General features: G+C 39.8%; 1 protein-coding gene across 1 annotated transcript in view; it reads right to left on the bottom strand.

The window, feature by feature from the left end:
• Nucleotides 1-1142: 1142 nt before the first annotated feature.
• MCOLN2 (mucolipin 2) overlaps nt 1143-17902 on the bottom strand; it is a 20207-nt gene continuing 3447 nt past the window's right edge. The window contains exons 3-14 of the mRNA XM_027651822.1: nt 17155-17328; nt 13584-13722; nt 12887-12974; nt 12643-12739; nt 12091-12190; nt 10497-10612; nt 8939-9088; nt 7508-7609; nt 7261-7383; nt 4178-4384; nt 2697-2812; nt 1143-1705 (exon numbers count right to left, since the gene is read on the bottom strand). Of these exons, the coding sequence (XP_027507623.1) occupies nt 1669-1705; nt 2697-2812; nt 4178-4384; nt 7261-7383; nt 7508-7609; nt 8939-9088; nt 10497-10612; nt 12091-12190; nt 12643-12739; nt 12887-12974; nt 13584-13722; nt 17155-17328 (1449 nt within the window). The 3' untranslated portion in view covers nt 1143-1668. The remainder of the gene's footprint in view (nt 1706-2696; nt 2813-4177; nt 4385-7260; nt 7384-7507; nt 7610-8938; nt 9089-10496; nt 10613-12090; nt 12191-12642; nt 12740-12886; nt 12975-13583; nt 13723-17154; nt 17329-17902) is intronic.

Here is a 17902-nt window from a genome sequence, read left to right as displayed (position 1 = left end):
TTTAGAGACATTCCAGAAAGCTATCAGTAAAATACCAGCAAATTCAGAAAACACCAACATCTTACACACAACAAAGTAAAGATTGCACATTGTACAGGACACAAAACTGCTGGCAATCAGTTAATGCTGATCATTCTGAAGTCTGCAGAAGAGCACTTGGGTTACCCAGGGCCCCAGAGCATACACTAGAAGGCTAACATTGACCCAAACAAGTTCTGCAGATGAACACCAGGAGAAATGTTGACTCTTCTGTCCTGAGTGGAAGACAGTAATCCCCTGTTCTAGATCATGCAATTAGCATCAGTTTGACGAAAAGACAAATTACAGAAAAGCTCTGCTAACAGCACAAAGTCTTGATTATTGGTAGCAATTTCGTTTATAGCCACAAGCTCTAGTAACAGATGAGGCCACTGCAATGCATTGCTCAGACTGGAATGGGGAGAAGATTCTGTCCCAAAGACATTTCAGCAAGAGAAGTATTGAAACTTGTAGAGCCTGAATGCATCAAAATACTGACATGAAAAACACCTGTTCTAGACACCTAGCTGCAGCCTAAGCAAGGCAAAATGGCATTCACTTTCAACAAAAAAGCTTTATTGTTAGGAAGGTAAGCACGAGGCAGGAGATTTTAAAATAAACAAACAGAACAAAACAAACAGGGAAAGTAAAAAGCTGCCACTCACCTCACTCATTAGTGTTTTGAATTGCCTTTGCCATTCGAAACACTAACAAGCCAGAACTCCTAGAGACCATCAGCAGTAAAGGGCACATAGCAAGACCAAGTCCTAGCCAACACACTGACATCATCTACTAAAGAGTATTTTTAGGGAGTGGATAGTGGACAAAGTGAAGTACCTAATATGACAGTCCACCCACCCAGGGGCATTCAGTACCCCTGAAAGTTCCCAGAAGTTCTTGGCTAATACCTATGCACTAATATACTGGAAGTGCTAAAGCAGTAAGTTTAATCCAGACACAGTACAAATCAAATATTGTGGGTATAATAGAACAGACAGCCAAAAAAAGGATAACAAACTGCTTTTTAGTAAAGCTATTAAAAAACAGACTGTGACCTATAAGTGGTTTGTGTTAAAATGATATACAAGAGGGAGAACCGCAATTATTTTGCACTTTTGTGCAGCTTTTTAGTTTTACAGAAATTTATTTCAAATAAGTGAAATGTGCCAAGTACAAATGACAGGCTGAATGCATCACTTCAAGTGAAAAACTCCTCTTTTCTTGGTTACTTTTTATTTAATACTTTTTAACACAGAATTATTTTATAAAAATTATTTTCATATAATTCTATTCCTTATTAACAACAACAGTTCATTCAAGGCCACTTTCCTTCCTCCTAGAGCTGATTAGCAAACAGAGCTCCCATAGACAATGCTCAAGGTAAGTCTTCTTTAATGTGACAGAACTTGAAGCAAGAATACAGAGTTCTTCACAGCTCTCCTCCAGACACAGCTTCTGGGCTCTCCTGATGGTTAGCCAGTGATGTCACATTAATATCTTTTTTTCCCAAAAAAACTTTAATTAGGTAAGACTAGTCTGCTCATGAGGCAGGTCCAGATGGTGGGTTTCATTGCAACTTGGAGAATTATTCTTCTCCGTACCACTAGGCTCTCTTTGCATTTATTAGTGGTGAATTTCAATGTGCAGTCATCAATTAATAAGCATCAAGTCATCATCACTCTGTTGTCTGCAAGAGAAAAAAATTCACAATTCTCCATTCAGCAAGAAATGCAATAGGAAGCATTTACCCATACAAATTGAGTTTTGATCCTTCTGTTTTATGTTCTCCCATTTCAGCAACTCCCAACACCTGCACTGTGACAATCAAGGAGAAACTGCTACAGTAGCAAAAGCTCTAGATTTTCACTCCAACTACTAGGGTTGTGCCCTCAATACTGTGCAGTGTATTACAGTGAAGTATATTTATTGTGGTCCAGCAGACAAAAATCTCTCATTCTGAACAATGACTTGCATATGAAACCTGAAGCTGTACCTGGAGTTCTTGTTAACTAGCTGGCTTTCAAGTCTCCACAACAACTGCTGGGGTACCTGCCCATCATCTCACATGTTCCTTTTTGGCTGTGAGGTGTTAGGTGTCCTCAGACATAAAATTCTAAGAATCAACTCTCAGACCAGGAAACACTACATGAGATTTTCATCTCTCACCACCACCTTAAAAAGGACCACTGCCAGGCCTGAGTTTGGCAGCAACAAGACACCAGTGTGTTTCCAATATTCTGACAGATGGTATTCAAACAGTTTGCCTTGTAGCTTTAGGATTAAGCACCAATCCCTGGCTGAATCACATATTCTCTGACTTTCTGCTACTACTCCAAGCTTAGCAGTAAAGCTTTTTAGAAACATTTGACTTGCAAAACCCTAAGAAGCAGAGACTTGGTTTGCTCCTGAATCCTTAGTAGTTTCATGCTATACTCCACAGTCCTTCCATCAGCTTCTCCATGGTACTTTTCATAAGAGTATAACCCTTAAAACATGTGTTTAAGCTCAGAATTGTTGTATCATCAGCTGACTAAAGATATAACACCAAGTAGAGTAAAAGAGGAACAAAAGCATCCAAACATCACACAGGCTAAATTCTGGATGCTCCAGCATTTGTGAAACAGCACTCTGCAGTGAGATGCCAGCTGGTGCACTTCTCAGGAAAACACACTACTGACCTCCTGCAGCAGCAGATGAATGACACAGAAGTCTGGTCTTTTCTGTAGCCAGCACTGTCATGGTCTTTTAGAAATTCATGTAGATCTGTTACTGGAAAACCACTTTGTTGGTATTTCTGAAAGAGGAAGTGTTTTATTATTTATAACACATGAGAAGTTACTGGGCACAAAAAGTTCTAAAATTTCCTGTAGAGTGTGATAGTAAAACCAGACTATTTGGTTAATTTGTCCAGTATTGCTGTAGAAAGGATAAAGCCCAATCCCACCCCAGAAACACCACATATATAGCTGGTGGAACAAAGCAACCTAAGTGACAGAAAATTCATATTGTTCAGAGATTCTCTTATGTTTTGTTTGCTGTCCATAAGGTCAAGCAAGTGATCTCAGGTCATACTGGCATAAATTGATTCTCCCTTGTTCACAGGGAACTGCTGTGCTCACTGTGAGTGCCCTGGGATCATTTTCCCTAAGAACTCTAATGCTGGATTTGAAGGGCCCTAGTGTGGATATTCAACATTGCCATGTTGAAGAAATGCTATGAAAAACACAAGTTCAGCATACTGAAATAGCTCCCAACTGATCCACATGAAGTGCTCAGAGGGAAGAGCAACAGTAAAGCACTGTTTTGCAGGTCAGATCATCCAGTAAACTTAGAAGCACAGACAGTTGTTATATTTGGAGATGCTTAGAAAGTGCAGCTCTTGCTCAGTCTGAAGTTGTAGTTCATGTCAGACCAGTCTTATTCTGCTGGCTTGTTTCTCTGACACCAAGACAAGAAAGACAAGAGCTGAAGAGTATGATCCACATTGCCTTCCCATTGGTCACTGAGGCTACCAGGAGAACAAAGGGGAGACAGCACTTGAGGTCAAGAACAAAAGGTAATTATTGAAAACTTGGCTGCACCTTCAGACTGTTCATACTGGAAATGGATGGCACAATTTTAACTTGAATGAGAAGGGTCTTTCAGAACACATTTCCTTTTAACCATACATTTCCAAGCAGCACATTAAGCAAGCCAGATATATCTTAATGACAATCTTAAATGACTTTAGAGTTATCTGCTTGAACCTTGCCAAAATCCTGCCAAAGGCATATCTCTGAGATATCAGCAAACCTTTCCTGACCTCATCTTTTGATGCCATGAGAAGAAACATTCACTCCAAACAAGGCTTATATAGCCCTATGTATCTATACTTAAAAATTAATTTTTTCCACTCATCCTTCCATTAGCTGTTATACTTTTGAAGCCAGGTGAAGCAGCAGAAAACAGAACATTGAAACACACACAGGATAATTTTTCAAACCAATTATTGCTTAGTCATTTGAATGACTACCCAGTCATCCTCCCAATTTTGACAGAGACTAAACTAAAAGATTTCAATAATCTCATCATAACTAATACTAGATAACATGGTGTTTAAGTGATTAACAAGAATGAATACAAATCTGATTAGAAACGTAACAGAAAACAAATGTTTTACCTTTATGGTGTCATAGGAGTCAGTAATGAGTGCAATAAAAAGGCTGAGGATCATATATATAAACAGACTAATAAAGGAATACAGATATAACCGGCTGAACCTCCACACCAACGTGCTCTTCTGCTGGATTTGAGCAAATGTTGCAAACATATCATCACCATTAACCAAAGAAAACAGGCATTCAGCCACTGTGTTCAGATCTTCAAACTAGAAAATAAAGAGTACAAGTGATTAGTAGAATGTGAAGATCAAATCACCCATATTTAAAGGGAAAGTTAAAAAAACCCCACTTCTGACTTTTACGCATAGCAGAATTAAAAATCCAACCCAGACAATTAAATGCTACCAGATTTTCCTGTATATTCAGGCCAAAACGTACATGTCAGCAACAGAACCATGTAGAAATATAATCTTGACTAAGCGTGATATTGACATCAGACATTAGATTTATTATCAAGAAATAAACTTGTGATGCTCAACAGGCAAAACAGTCAATATCTGACCACTACAGAAAGTTAAAGTTACTGAATTTTAAGCAATTTTAGGCCAGCAGAAAAATATCGTTCCATTTGCCAAAGCACAGATAAAATGATTTCACAGAATCTATACTGTAAAACAGTGGTAGTATGCTGGGAACAGAATCCACATCCTCTGGTTTCCCAGCTTTGCAGCATTACTGAAGTATGGGTAATAAATCAATACTGTATTAAGGAATTAGTGGTAGCATATGGCCTTCAGAGCTTGAATGGTCTAAACTAAATTTGTCATGCAATAACATAATCTATTCAAAAAGCCCTTTCTGAGCTGTAGGTACAATCTATAGCTGGATTGTGAAGCTACTGAAATACTCCTTGCACGAAAATCATGGTTTCGTTTCAAGGACATTCTCTTAAATTCTAACCTCCTTTTCCCCAAGCTGGAATGTGTCCTGAGGCTAAATTCCATTCAGCTACCCAGTAGGTACACTGTACCCTCTTGCCCTGGCTCTCCAAATAACTGGATTCGTTAACTATACTTTATTAGACCACACGAATTAATGCACAGTGCTTTAATGTGACCGTTATCAACGAAGTAACACGACTATGCTCACTTGAATCGTGGCCCTATACTGAGAAGATGTCAAGAGACATACTTGTAAGGAGAACATATGGTTGCACAGGAACAGCAGGTCTGTTTTACACCTATGGCTTATTTTGTTATTATTGTTTTTACTGAATTTTAAAGCCATGTGAAACTCAGCAGTACGTTATCTGAGAAGAAAGGGGGCATGGCATGGGGAATTTTTGAGCAACCCACAGGTTTTGATGCAGACACAGAGACCTGCTAAGGACTGCTCACCTGTAAGACCCTGGATTGACAAAACACAAAATGCAGGATACCCACACACTCTGACTGTAGCAGAAGAAGGAAAAGCAACATATGTATTTCTGTATTTTTGAGCATAAGGAGCTTTCTGGTGTTTCTGCACGTCAGGGAAGGCTCTTCTCGTTTCTTACCAGGGCCAGTTTGGATGGCTGGAGAGCCCCAGGAAGCCAGCCCTGCCCTGGGCAGTGTCATATCACCTTCCCATGGGACACTGGGGAACTGGCAGGAACAGGAACCCCCCCACAGCTACAGCTGCTTTCCTTGACATTGATCTCCGATACTTTGGCAAGATGTAATATTTTCATAAATAAGCATATTATTGACTACATTTCATTTTGCTCAGATGATTAACATACTTGTTGCAGGGAAGTTACAACAGTACTTATGCTCTGCCTGTTTTAAACAGTTGAGCCTCTAGTGTTGGCAGAGGATCCCACTGCATCCAGCATCCCACAGAAAAATATATCATCAACCTGGAACATGTGCAGACTGAATACCTACACTGCTCAAAAGAGAGAATTACAGCTCGGGAGGACGTGAGGCACAAGAATCCGAATCAAGCACAGCAGCATGTCTCTCTGTTACATATATACTGTGTATATATGTATATATACACATATATACATATCAAGGGATCAAGAATGAGAACTCATACATCTGTCAGTCTTTAACAGACATCTAGAATTTGACACAACAGGAACCTGCCTTTTTGCAAACTGTCACATAGAGCATCTGCCAAGAGGAAAAACAGGCTTTAGGGTGGTTTTTGCTTGTGTTTTAGAATGTACAAAGCCTTGCTCCTGTACCCAGGTTTCAGACAAGACATGCCAGGCACACACTTTGATACTAACCTGAGGAAGACAAACAAACACATCCACAACACACCCACACACAGGAAGCAAAGTAAATAAGACAAGCATTCATCCACCCCTTTATGAGTCATAATTCAGGGGCTGAAGTTACATGGCATGGGAAAGATTTGGAAAAACAAAGTCAGAGCCAAGGAGATTCACAAAAAAAAAAAAAAAAAAAGGAACAGTGAACTGAACTGGGATTGCCAGAAGAGGGCGAAAGAGATCACACAGAATCACAGAATATGCTGAGTTAGGAGGGACCCTCAAGGATCATCGAGCCCAACTCCTGGGCCTGCACAGGACCATCTCCAAGAGTAACACCGTGTGCCTGAGAGCATTGTCCAAACGCCTCTTGAGCTCTGTCAGCCTTGGTGCTGTGACCACTGCCCTGGGGAGCCTGTTCAGTGCCCAATCACCCTCTGGGTGAAGAACCTTTTTCTAATATTTAACCTAAACCTCCCCTGGTACAACTTCAGGTCATTCCCTCAAGTCCTGTCCCTGGTCCCCACAGAGCAGAAATCAGTGCCTGCCCCTCCTCTTCTGCTCACGAGGAAGTTACAGACTGCAATGAACTCTCCCTTCAGTCCTCTCCAGGCCTGGGTAAACCATCCACTCATTACAAAATCAGCTTGGTGTAGGAGATGACACTGATTTCAAGCACACAGTAAAAGCAGAAATACAGTTATTTTGTTAAAAGGAGCAGGTGGCAGAAGGTATGCGTGGAAGGAAAAACACTCCCATGTTCACATTACAGCTTTTATACAGAAATATTAATTTAACATGCATTTTTGTTGTTATAACTGGAGCTACACACACACACAGACACATCATTAGACCAGAAAAGGAGTGATACTGCTGACATACCTTTTCATGATAAGGTCCCAAGACAATCCAACCACAAAAAGTATAGCCAAGATAGATCATCCCAGCACAACAACAAAACCTTATCACTTTTGGCAGTGATGCCTGCATAGTTAAAATGAGTACCTGCAAGTCAGGGTGCAGCAAAAGAGAAGAGAAAAAAAGAAGAGAAAAATTAGAGAGACATGAATAAAAGTGACATAAATATACATATATGCTTTAATTATTAGACATTTGATTTCCGCCTTACATTGTAGGTTTGAAAATATCCCAGGTATCTGATGACTCCGACCCAGACAAACAAAGTTGATGTTCCCAGTAAAATGCTGCAGACATCGTAACTTGTGAGGTTCTGAGGGATCCAAATAGAGCAGGTAGTCAAGTTACAAAGCAGTAGGTATGTCAGCTTGACAGCTATTCAAGTTCCAGCAGTTCAAACAAAGTGGGGCAGTTCAATATTGAAAGGATGTTGCTACATCACAAAAATCAGATCAACGTGAACTGCAGTTATTTACTGAGATCATTCAAATGCAACCGTGCTGCAAATAAAAGTACACCTATGCTGATATCTTTGAAGTTTTGCACGAAGTCTGGAAGAACAAAAGCCCTTAGTTTGGTTACAACAGTTTCAAAATTAGATTTAATAACTCTATTTTTGTTTAAAAAAGGTTACTATATGCTACTGTTAAGCAAAGAAGCTCTCACTCACTATTTAGACAAACATAAGCCATCATTTAAATGAAATGTGAGCCTTGGGACTACAAACCTTTTCATGCCACATTTATTGGTGAGAACGTGATGAATAGGTTTCTCCATCAGATGTTCAGAACCTGAACATTGTTTTTACTACAGTGAAGTTTATAACCAAATCTACTTGCACTTTAGAAGGCTAGAACTGGATGCAGTAAGCACTGGATGCAGTAAGATAGTCATCTAGCTCAAGTTTTCCTACCCTCAATCCCCACCTCACCACATAGCCAGAGGATTCTGAGTGTTCCTCTGAAGGCCACTCTGGGCACCTGCCCTTTGAGCCTTAGTAAACGTGAAACAGCAGCAGCACACTACCTACTCTGTTTTTCCCAGAATACAAAGTTTTGTGAACACATGAGTTGTTGGCACGCATCTACTGAAGGAAAAAGCCAAACAAACTAGACAAAAACAAACAAACCCAAAAAGCCTCCTGAAGAGCTGCCAGCTGAACAAAGCACATTGATTTCAGCAAGCCCAGACTGGGATGAGCAGGTGACAGTCTGTGCCTATGACTGCCAGGAAAGCAAGCTGTAACAGCCATTTTTGCAGCCCTACAAGCCATCAAGACCCCTGTTGTACCCAAGGGGATGACTCTCGGTTTCCCTGTACTAGTATGTGCTACTACTTCTTACAGAACTAACAACACATATTGTTGGGTTTTTTTGATAGGAACTGTCTACCCACATGTCCTATACCAGGGATTAGGGGTCTTAGCACTGTGGAAATAAGATGCTTAAATAGTTTATTGAAAGACTTAGAAAAGAGTGACTGAAAGCAGTTATTAGTCAAAGCAGCACTAGGAAATGAACCAGCAAAAGTAAACAGATGACTATTGACTATTATAGCTCACTTTCATTTGTCCCCAAGCTAAAGCACATTTACACATGGTTGTAACAAGGCTAGTATTTTAGCTGAGGTATTCAATTCTCACCTTAGCTTTTATTTCCATTTTTAGGATTGACCCAATGATTGTCATCACATCACTGATAATTACCAGGACATACCACCCATTTATGAACTCCAGCTGATCAGCATGGCAGACACGACGCTTATACTTCTCCAAGAAGAAATTCACAAATCTCTATAGACAAGAATTTAGATGTTTAGTTACAGGTCACCTTAGATGAAAAATATGTACAGATGCCCTAGTATAGCAATGCTCAAGTTTCACATATCCCCTTTTCCTATAGTATTTGCTGGAATAATAGTTTAATTCTCAATAGCAACAGAAATAAACTGGAAAAAAATTAAGATGGGTTTAAGCCAGTGAAACCAAACTTTCCACAGAATAGCTGACTTCATAACCAATTCCCCCTAGCCTAACCATGGTTGTTATCTCTTTTACAAGAGTTTCTATCCCCCTCCAACAGAGCAAGGCCATTGAACTAAAGAACTGAAAAAGGCAATAACTCAAATACAAGACAAGAGCTCTCATTTCCAATAGAGTAAAGAATATCACTTCCATGCCTAACACTGCCCATCTGCTTTCACATGTCCTTTTTGCTCATGAATAAATGTGATGCCCCTATTCCTGACAGCAGTTCGACAATGCCTTTGTTGAGTTGTGTCCTCTTCACCCTTGGTCTTGTTTCCAAGCTACAAAAAGGATATATGGAGCAAGATAAACAAGTATCTGTGCTTTCATATCCTACCTACCCTGGAATCTTTTTCTAACTCTCATAAGCCATGTGCTTACAAAGTTTGTGCTAATTACTAGGTACAAGCTGGCACATCTCAGGGTCCAGTTTGTGTTTCTGCACCAGTATTTTGGCCACAAAAAACAAGTCTGCTTACATTAAGCTCTGCAAGCAACTTGAGAGGAAGCTGGACAGGGCTAGTCCCAGTCTGCAAAGGAGGGCGAGCAGACTGATCAGGGATTATAAAGCAAGAAGAAGGAAAGAAGAACTGAAAAAGGGTGGTTCCAACCCTAGAAAGACAAAACAACCAACCAACCAAACAAAAAAACAACCAAACAAAAAACCAACAACAACAAACAAACAACCAAGAAAAACTCCACACCACAAAAACAACCAGCTATAGTCAGACTATATGCTATGCTTTATATTTGCTCCAGTTAGAGCTGGCTTTGAGGGATGTTCTTTAAGACATTAATTTATGACAAAACCTCTATGGAAATTCTACTCTGAACCAAGGAAGAAGGAATTTATGTTTTGAAGGTGCAGGACATGTTCACAACACAAAGACTCAGAAGTCTTTTTGTGTAAAATCCTGTACAAAAAAAGTGTCCTTCTTTTGCCCTTGAGAGATGCAACAAAAACTCCATATTACAGCACTACACAAACAGAAATAAAACCAATTCAGCTAGCAATTGTTCAGAGATAACAGTATGAGAAGAACATCTTGCAACAGATTTTTTGAGTTCACTGAAAAAAATGGTACTCAACATTTCCAAACATACCCCTTCAAAAGACCAGCAGCAAAGAAGACAGACACCAAATAAGTACTGAGATCACGAGCACTGTGCTTACCCTTTGTAGTCTCAAGGCAAGAACAATGGATCGTGTGCAAAGGATGAGAGAAGTAAAGCAACATAAAATGACAAATCCATCAAAGACTAGAATATACTGAGTGTTCTTCTGGAGAACTGTAAAAAGTCAAAGAAATGAAGTAAAGTTAATCTTTTCACATCTCTTTAAACGCAAATTATGTGACATTTTGTAACAATTTGTGCTCGAACACTCTCACCCCATAAACGTATGTAAGATATATTCTTCCTGCAAGCATACCTTAAGCACAACTAAGCAGAGAATTACATCAAGACAGTCGTGGAGGTTGGACCACAAGAACAAAATGCAAGTTCATGTTCTTCAAAATAAACCCCAAAATGGGTATATTATTACAGGTATCCCCTTTTTCACCTGTCCATCTGTGCTCTCACAGTGTTACAACTTCATAGGCTAAAAGAAATGCAGATTTGGCCTGTATCATTAAATTAAAAAGAAAATTCCCACCTTAGTCTGCAATAAGAAACTTGCTTGACTTTCTGTACAGTATTCTTTTCATCCACAAGTTTAGAAGCCATCATGCGAATGCAAATTAGGTGTTTTCCTTTGCTTCCTCACATCAATTGTCCCTATCTTTTTCACAACATACCTTTTTAGCTACATGAAATACAGACCAAAACTCATTTTTAGTTGTTGTAATAGCATTTCAACTCACCTGTATTACAGAATTACACGTGCTTCCTCGGCTACTTATTAGATGCAAAATAAACTACTAAGGAACAACTAGTTGAAAGACAGTCATAAAAAATTAGTGTACACAGATGCGAGCCAGGACACTTTGTACTTGTTCAGAACATACTGTAAGATACCACTTTAATATCATTACAACATGGTGTTATCAGAGAAAAGCTGGCTTTGCCCAGGTAAGAGGCAGGCCACATGACATATTTTTTAATCAAGATACTCTATAGCACACTGAAAAACATTGCTCCATCACAGTCCTTTACAGCAAGTCAACACACGGGAGAAGCAGTTGCACAGCGCTGTCACGGCCACTATTCCTCTAAGGGCCCTTTAGTGCACATTCCTGAGCTGTCAGACCAAGTCTTAACACTAGAAATACATGGCAAATGCCAGCCTTTGCTCACACACATCATTAAATCTAGCAGCAGTAGCAAAAAAAAAAAAAAATCCACTTTCAGAAATAGTAAGCTTTACTTAGTTAGAGAAAAAAAAAATTGAAAGCTGCAGAAGGCTTCAGTTGCAAATTTACCTGTGTTAGTGAATTAAATTATTTGAGTCATCTCAGAGAGCAGAATGATTAAAAATCTATGGAAGAAACATCCCCCCTGCAGGTAGAGCTTACTGCTAACACACAACGGTCTACAGATTTGCATGTGCCATCTCACCACAACACTCTCATAAAAGAAATTATTTCCTAACTCTTAATTAGCAAGAGGTAATGAGTTGCATTAGGCAGGTTGCATTGTCTTGTTTATAGGGCAGAAGGAGGATGAACAGGATGGCCAATGTCTTGCTGGACAGACTGTTATAGACCGGGGAAAGTGCTGGGAGATGCATAACTGCTGGTATGCAAACACACATGCACTATACTTACCAGGGCTAAATATGTGCCAGTCTTTGCATTCCTGAATATCAGTGTCACTATCAAAGTAGATTTTGATTTTTCCACTGTGGGCTCTATTATTGAAAGTTATCTGAAAATACAGAACTGTATCAGAAACAAGACTAGGAAGATTTCATTCCAGAAAACAAATCCTGCTAAGTGCTTTGGACACAGTATGTGTTAATACTGTTGGTCAGGCAAGTTTTAAGAAAGTTGTCACCATAAATGATGGTGCAGATGTAATATGAGAACACGACATATATTGCATAACAAGCAGTATTCCAAGAAGCCAAACTTCACATTTAATCTTTAGAAGAACAATTCCTTATTCCCTTCTCAGGTTATAAAGTTACAACTGGAACATGTTACAAAACAACACTGTACCATAGCAACACCATTTCAGCAGCCTTTGGGAAGGAGGGCTAAAGGACATGCTCAACTGCATCTCTCTTGCAGTCTCGATACGAGGATGACACCTACACCTGAGCTTAAGCTCTCATTACACACACAGTGTTGGAAGTGCCATAGCCCATATTCACTTACAGTGTTTTGAAATGCATAGCAGTCAGGCAATTCACGGGCATGGATTGTCTGTAGAGCAATGCCTTTCAGCTTGAAGGAGATTTCAACCTGTATTAGCCTGGATGTTTGAAAAAGTGTATAAAAATATTTAAATATTGTATAAAATAAAAAAAATGTACACACATACACAAATTGCACAAATCAGAATCCACCAAATTAATGTGAAAGACAAGGTGAAATACTAAAAAAATCCCCATCCCTTTACCTGTAAAATTCAAGATTGAAAAAAGAAGAGTTCAGCTTCAGTTCTGCCTTCTTACCAGCTAGCTCCTCTGGCTTTAAAAAGACACATTCTGGAAAGGGAAAAGATGTAATCTTAAAAACTTCACATAAAAAGTAGCCCAAAACTGAGATAATCAGGGTGTACAGTCCTAATCAGGCAAAACATTAATTTTGAGCAGACCTATCCATACAGAGGTCCACCTAGTGGGGTCAGAAGCAGGTTTGTGTATTAACTCTTGAGCAGCTAAGCAGTCAGGACTCAGCTCTGAGAGGCAGTAAGGACACACACCCACTGATGGTACAGACTGAGCAGCACCCAGAATTCTGTATTTGAACCTTCTGCACAGAGTGGGGGGAGCTGTGTTTAAAAAAAAAAAAAAACCAACAAAAAAACCCACCAACCTAAAAAAACCCCAACACACACCAAAAAAAACACCCCCCCCATCACCAACCCTAAAGACCTCTACAAACCAATGACAGTGGCTGAAGAGAGCCTTTTATAATCTGCACAGCTGCCATTTCTAGATAGGTACTAAAAACCAAGAGGGAAATAGGCAAGAGGCATGGGAATTTTCCTGTAACTGCCACACAAAAAGCTATTGCTTTTAAGTTTTACTGATATAGCATTAGAATATAAGTACTCCACAGCAAGACATTTTTTAAGTACAACAGTATTGTACCTGTTTCAGTAGAAACATCTATGTTCAGCGTATCATTGGACGGAAGCATTGTGCCTCTCTTGTACTGTTGTTTACAGATTTTTAAACCTGATCCTTCATAACCAAGCATCCCCAGGGATATGTTCTTTAAATGCCTGTACTAGTTTAGAAACAAAAGCATTAGTGGAAGTTAGAGATAGTCATCTTTTTTGCATTATATAGTAAATTGCAACCTCAAAGTTCAATACAGGTTTTTACATTAAAAAGAAAAAAAATCTTTATTTTCATATAACAGTTTCCCATGAGATGGAAGTCCTATGACTCAGTTTACAGACTAGAGGGCTACTGGCCACTAATTAGTAGTGATAGGGATCCTGGTGACACAGTGACCATGAGCCCTGTACCTTCTGGGCTGCCTGCAAATGATCACAGATGTGCCAGACAGCAAGCCAGCAGACAGCTTTTAATTAGATGCCTAGCAGAGACTTCAATGCAGTATTGCTGCTAACCACACACACTCCAGGGATATCTTATGCTTTCATGAAAGCGATAGTTTTCACACCACTTGAAACTTGATCACTTTACATACAATCCAAGTCACAGTTCTTATCAAACCCATGCCGAGAACAAAACCAAAGCTGCTCCCTGTGTGACTACAGAAGAGGGAAGTCATGCACTGGCTATATAACCAGCAACCAAGGAACATACACAGAGCTCGAGCAGCCTCCAAACATAATTTAACCTCCCTGCTTTACACAAGCATAGAAGCAGCTGAAAATATGCCTGTGAGGAAGGTACTTACTTTTTCCACTTACTCCAAATACAGCACAAGTCACCTTCTTCGTACACTTGGAAAACAAGGACTAAAAGTGAAAGCAAATAAAGCTATGCCAAAGCAAGCATTGTCCAAACATGGATCAGCCCTGAGCATCAACAAGACTTCATTTAAGGCCAGTCCTCTCTTGAACTGCCTTCCACACATTCTGGTTGTCTACCGTCTACCCTCTGATCCCTGGACTCACACCTTCCAGTCCTGCACAAATGAGGCAAACCCCAGGAGCACAGCTCTTCTGGTGGCCCTTGGCTCCTCAACAGCTGAGAAGATCAATGACTAACCATGCAGTGAGCTGCCTGCCAGCTCAGCTTCCCATCAGCTAACATTGTCCAAGAGAAACCAGATAGACCCATGGTCTTTTGAGGAAGAAGACATCAACACAATAGTTGATTAGTTTTTATCATTACCACACATAGTGAAAGAGCTCAGGGCAGTATAGAGCACTGGTCTGCTCTCAAGAAAGCATTTAGCTTTTCAGAGGCCTGAAGTAAGTTAGGCAAGGTTTCCTATTCCTTAAAAAAAAAAATAAAAAATTGTTCAGCTGGCTTTGATACAGATAAGTCCATTTCCCCCTTCAACATGAATTTTTTTATTATGCATCATTCACTGTCATCCTATTCCCCCCTTCCTATGGGCATTATGGCCACTAGCCCATCTTGTGGGGTACAGAATCCCACCAGTCATCAACAGCCACATGCTCCATGTCCAAAAAGAACTGCAACAGAAACTACCACACTTCTATCCCAAGCTCTGCCTTGCAGTGCTGCTTCGAGTACTCACAGCTGAGCTTGCAACAAGTTTACACAGCCCAGGAGAAAAAGCATGGCCTCTGTACCCTGTCAGTCTGACTAAGGCAGGTCAAGTGAGTGGAAACAGTAGTTAGTCACAGCTCTTCACCCCTCTGAAGACATCTCCAGATCACTGCATGCAGCAGCCACTGCTCTGTCCACGTGTGCTCTGAGGCTCTGCCCTCCCAACAGCACAGCACGTGGCACTGGGTTACCCACACGCCACTTTCAAAAAACATTGTGAAAAACTAAAAGCAAGATTCCTGTTTATACATCTCTAAGCAGCCCCAGACAGAGCAGGCAGCAGGACATCCTGGTCCTACAGCCTCTGCCACAGGGCAGGGTACAAGAGTAACAACTTTTCACAGTTTCTTCATAATAGAATCTTCCAGACTGAACCCAATAGAGAAGCAAGGAAAACCTGTGTACTCTTCCAAGTGTAAAAGTATGTTTGGGTTTTTATGTTGTTGGTTTGTTGTTGTTTGTAGCTGTGCACTGTTACTACCTTCTGTAATAGCATATTCTTCTGCTTTACCCACCCAATCATGCATTTCAAATTAAAACTCAAAACAAAGCACCAAAATCCATGGCTTCTAGCTGCCCATCTCAAAATAAAAAACCCCTTGCTTTTAGGTTGGGAGTCATCTGATTTGGCTCTTCCCAGAAGGCACTCTTTAAAAACAAACAAACGAAAGTAACAATAGTCATAAAATTCACCTATAGGCATGCTTTTTGAATTCTTACATGTAATATAAAAGCCTCACAATTCCATATGACACTAAAGCACACAGATTTCACAGGTTAAATCTCCTTAAAGGATATGACTACATTTATACCACATTGACATCTTATGAAGAGACCTTTTTGTGATGCCTGTATCACACACTGGCTCATTCTTGAGGATATAAAGCTATTATTTCTCTACTGTCTTGTATTTGGACTTCACCTCAGCCTTAGTGCCTACAAAAGAAGGAGAGTGAGACAAAGCAAGCAAGGAAGTAAAAAAAGCACAGTTTATTGCAGAAACAGTGGTAACGTTGAGAGTTCAAAGGAAGACTGAGAAAACTACTTCACCACTCATTTAACATGCCAGGAGTGAGAGTCCAGCACAGCAGGGACAGCACATTTGATCTGCTGATGGCTCTGCTGTAGCACAGAGAGCACAGGGGCCTGACATGAGTGGGTGTTTAAGAATGAGGCACAGCCCTTTGCTCCCCTGCAAATCCCAGATGCTTCTGGGCATAGCTGACAGTGGCAGCAGTGACTGCTTTAATCCAAGCATAAGAGCTGATGTACCAAGGCCAGTGAAAATGAAAGGAAGTTTAAAGCCACTTTCCATTCATCCAGGGTTAATCATTTCTGGGCTTATCATGATCCCCAAACACAAGAGACGTTTCATATTCCACAGGTAGTCTTTCATGTTATAACTTCTGAAGGTATTAATATTAAATACAAAAATGTTTACTGAATTTTCATCTTAGATTTGTTCACTTTCCTCTGAAAATTGTAAAGGGACTGTTCTTTAAAATACCATCCCTAACCAAGGCAAGTGCCCCTACACTCCTGGAAGTACTGTATTCCCCATTCTGAGGCCCCTGGTGCTCACTACAAAGCTGCAATTCAGTATAACTGTAAGCACAAATTTTTTGAATACCATGCATAGGTATATTCAGGCCTATAGGTCTTCAAAGTAAGACCTAAACCAAGGTTTTAGTTCATGCAAGATGACAGATTTTCAAACTTTCTGGATTTTGGTATTATGCACTACCCAAATAAAATTCTGGTTTGAATTCATCTTCCAGAGACAAAAATGCAGATAATTGCACACGAATTTCAGGACACCAGATCTACACTGATTCACTGAAATATCAAAACTGAAATCCAAGAATGGAAACAGAAAACCAGAACCTTAGCAGAAGTTTATAGCTATACTTTCAGCTATAACATAGTTATAAACACACACACTTACCTGATTAATAACATAAAAAATGCTATCATAAGCATCCTGTTGTGTATATATACTGCAGCTGTAGTCATCTTCATCAACTCCAGAATAGCCTTTCAGGAACAGGTGTTTGAAAGCGACAATGTTTTCTTCTTTGAATGAGACCACCAATTGGTTACTCAAACCAAAAAAAACAAGCTGACAAGAGAAAAAAAAAGTAATTTCTACTTATATGTGTGTCCCATTTTGCTTCTCTTCACATCCAGTCACTATTTATTAGTGGACTGTAGAACAACCAACTACACCGTGATACCAGCACAGCTGAAAAACACCCTCTTCTTTGCCTCTACCTAGTACCTCAAGCAGTACTCAACTGTTCAAATGCATTATTTGATGACAGAAGTATGGGACACATCCAATTCCTGTAGCCCAGTCATCTCATCATCACCACAGACCATAGCATTTCCACACTGAACGTGTACGTTTCAAGTTTCTGACTAGATATCAGAAAATATCACTTTTGAAATAGTCCAGTGAAACTATAACCTACAAACATGACAACAAGCCTGAAGACAGTGCTGGATTTAATGGGAAGGGTAATTTGCTTTAAAGTATTATGCCAAAAAAGCAAAGTACCTGGTTAAACACCACTCCAAAATCTCCAGGAGGCTTTTGTAACCTATTTTATTCTTCCCCCTTGAAAAACCTTTCATAGTATTTTTTCTTTATGGATTTAAGTGGGAGGTTCAAGTCAGTAACAAATATCCAGGGA

This window comes from Corapipo altera, unplaced genomic scaffold (genome assembly GCF_003945725.1).
Source record: "Corapipo altera isolate COAL_440 unplaced genomic scaffold, ASM394572v1 57, whole genome shotgun sequence".
Taxonomy (NCBI): Eukaryota; Metazoa; Chordata; class Aves; order Passeriformes; family Pipridae; genus Corapipo; species Corapipo altera.
This window is presented reverse-complemented; position numbering and strand designations above follow the sequence as displayed.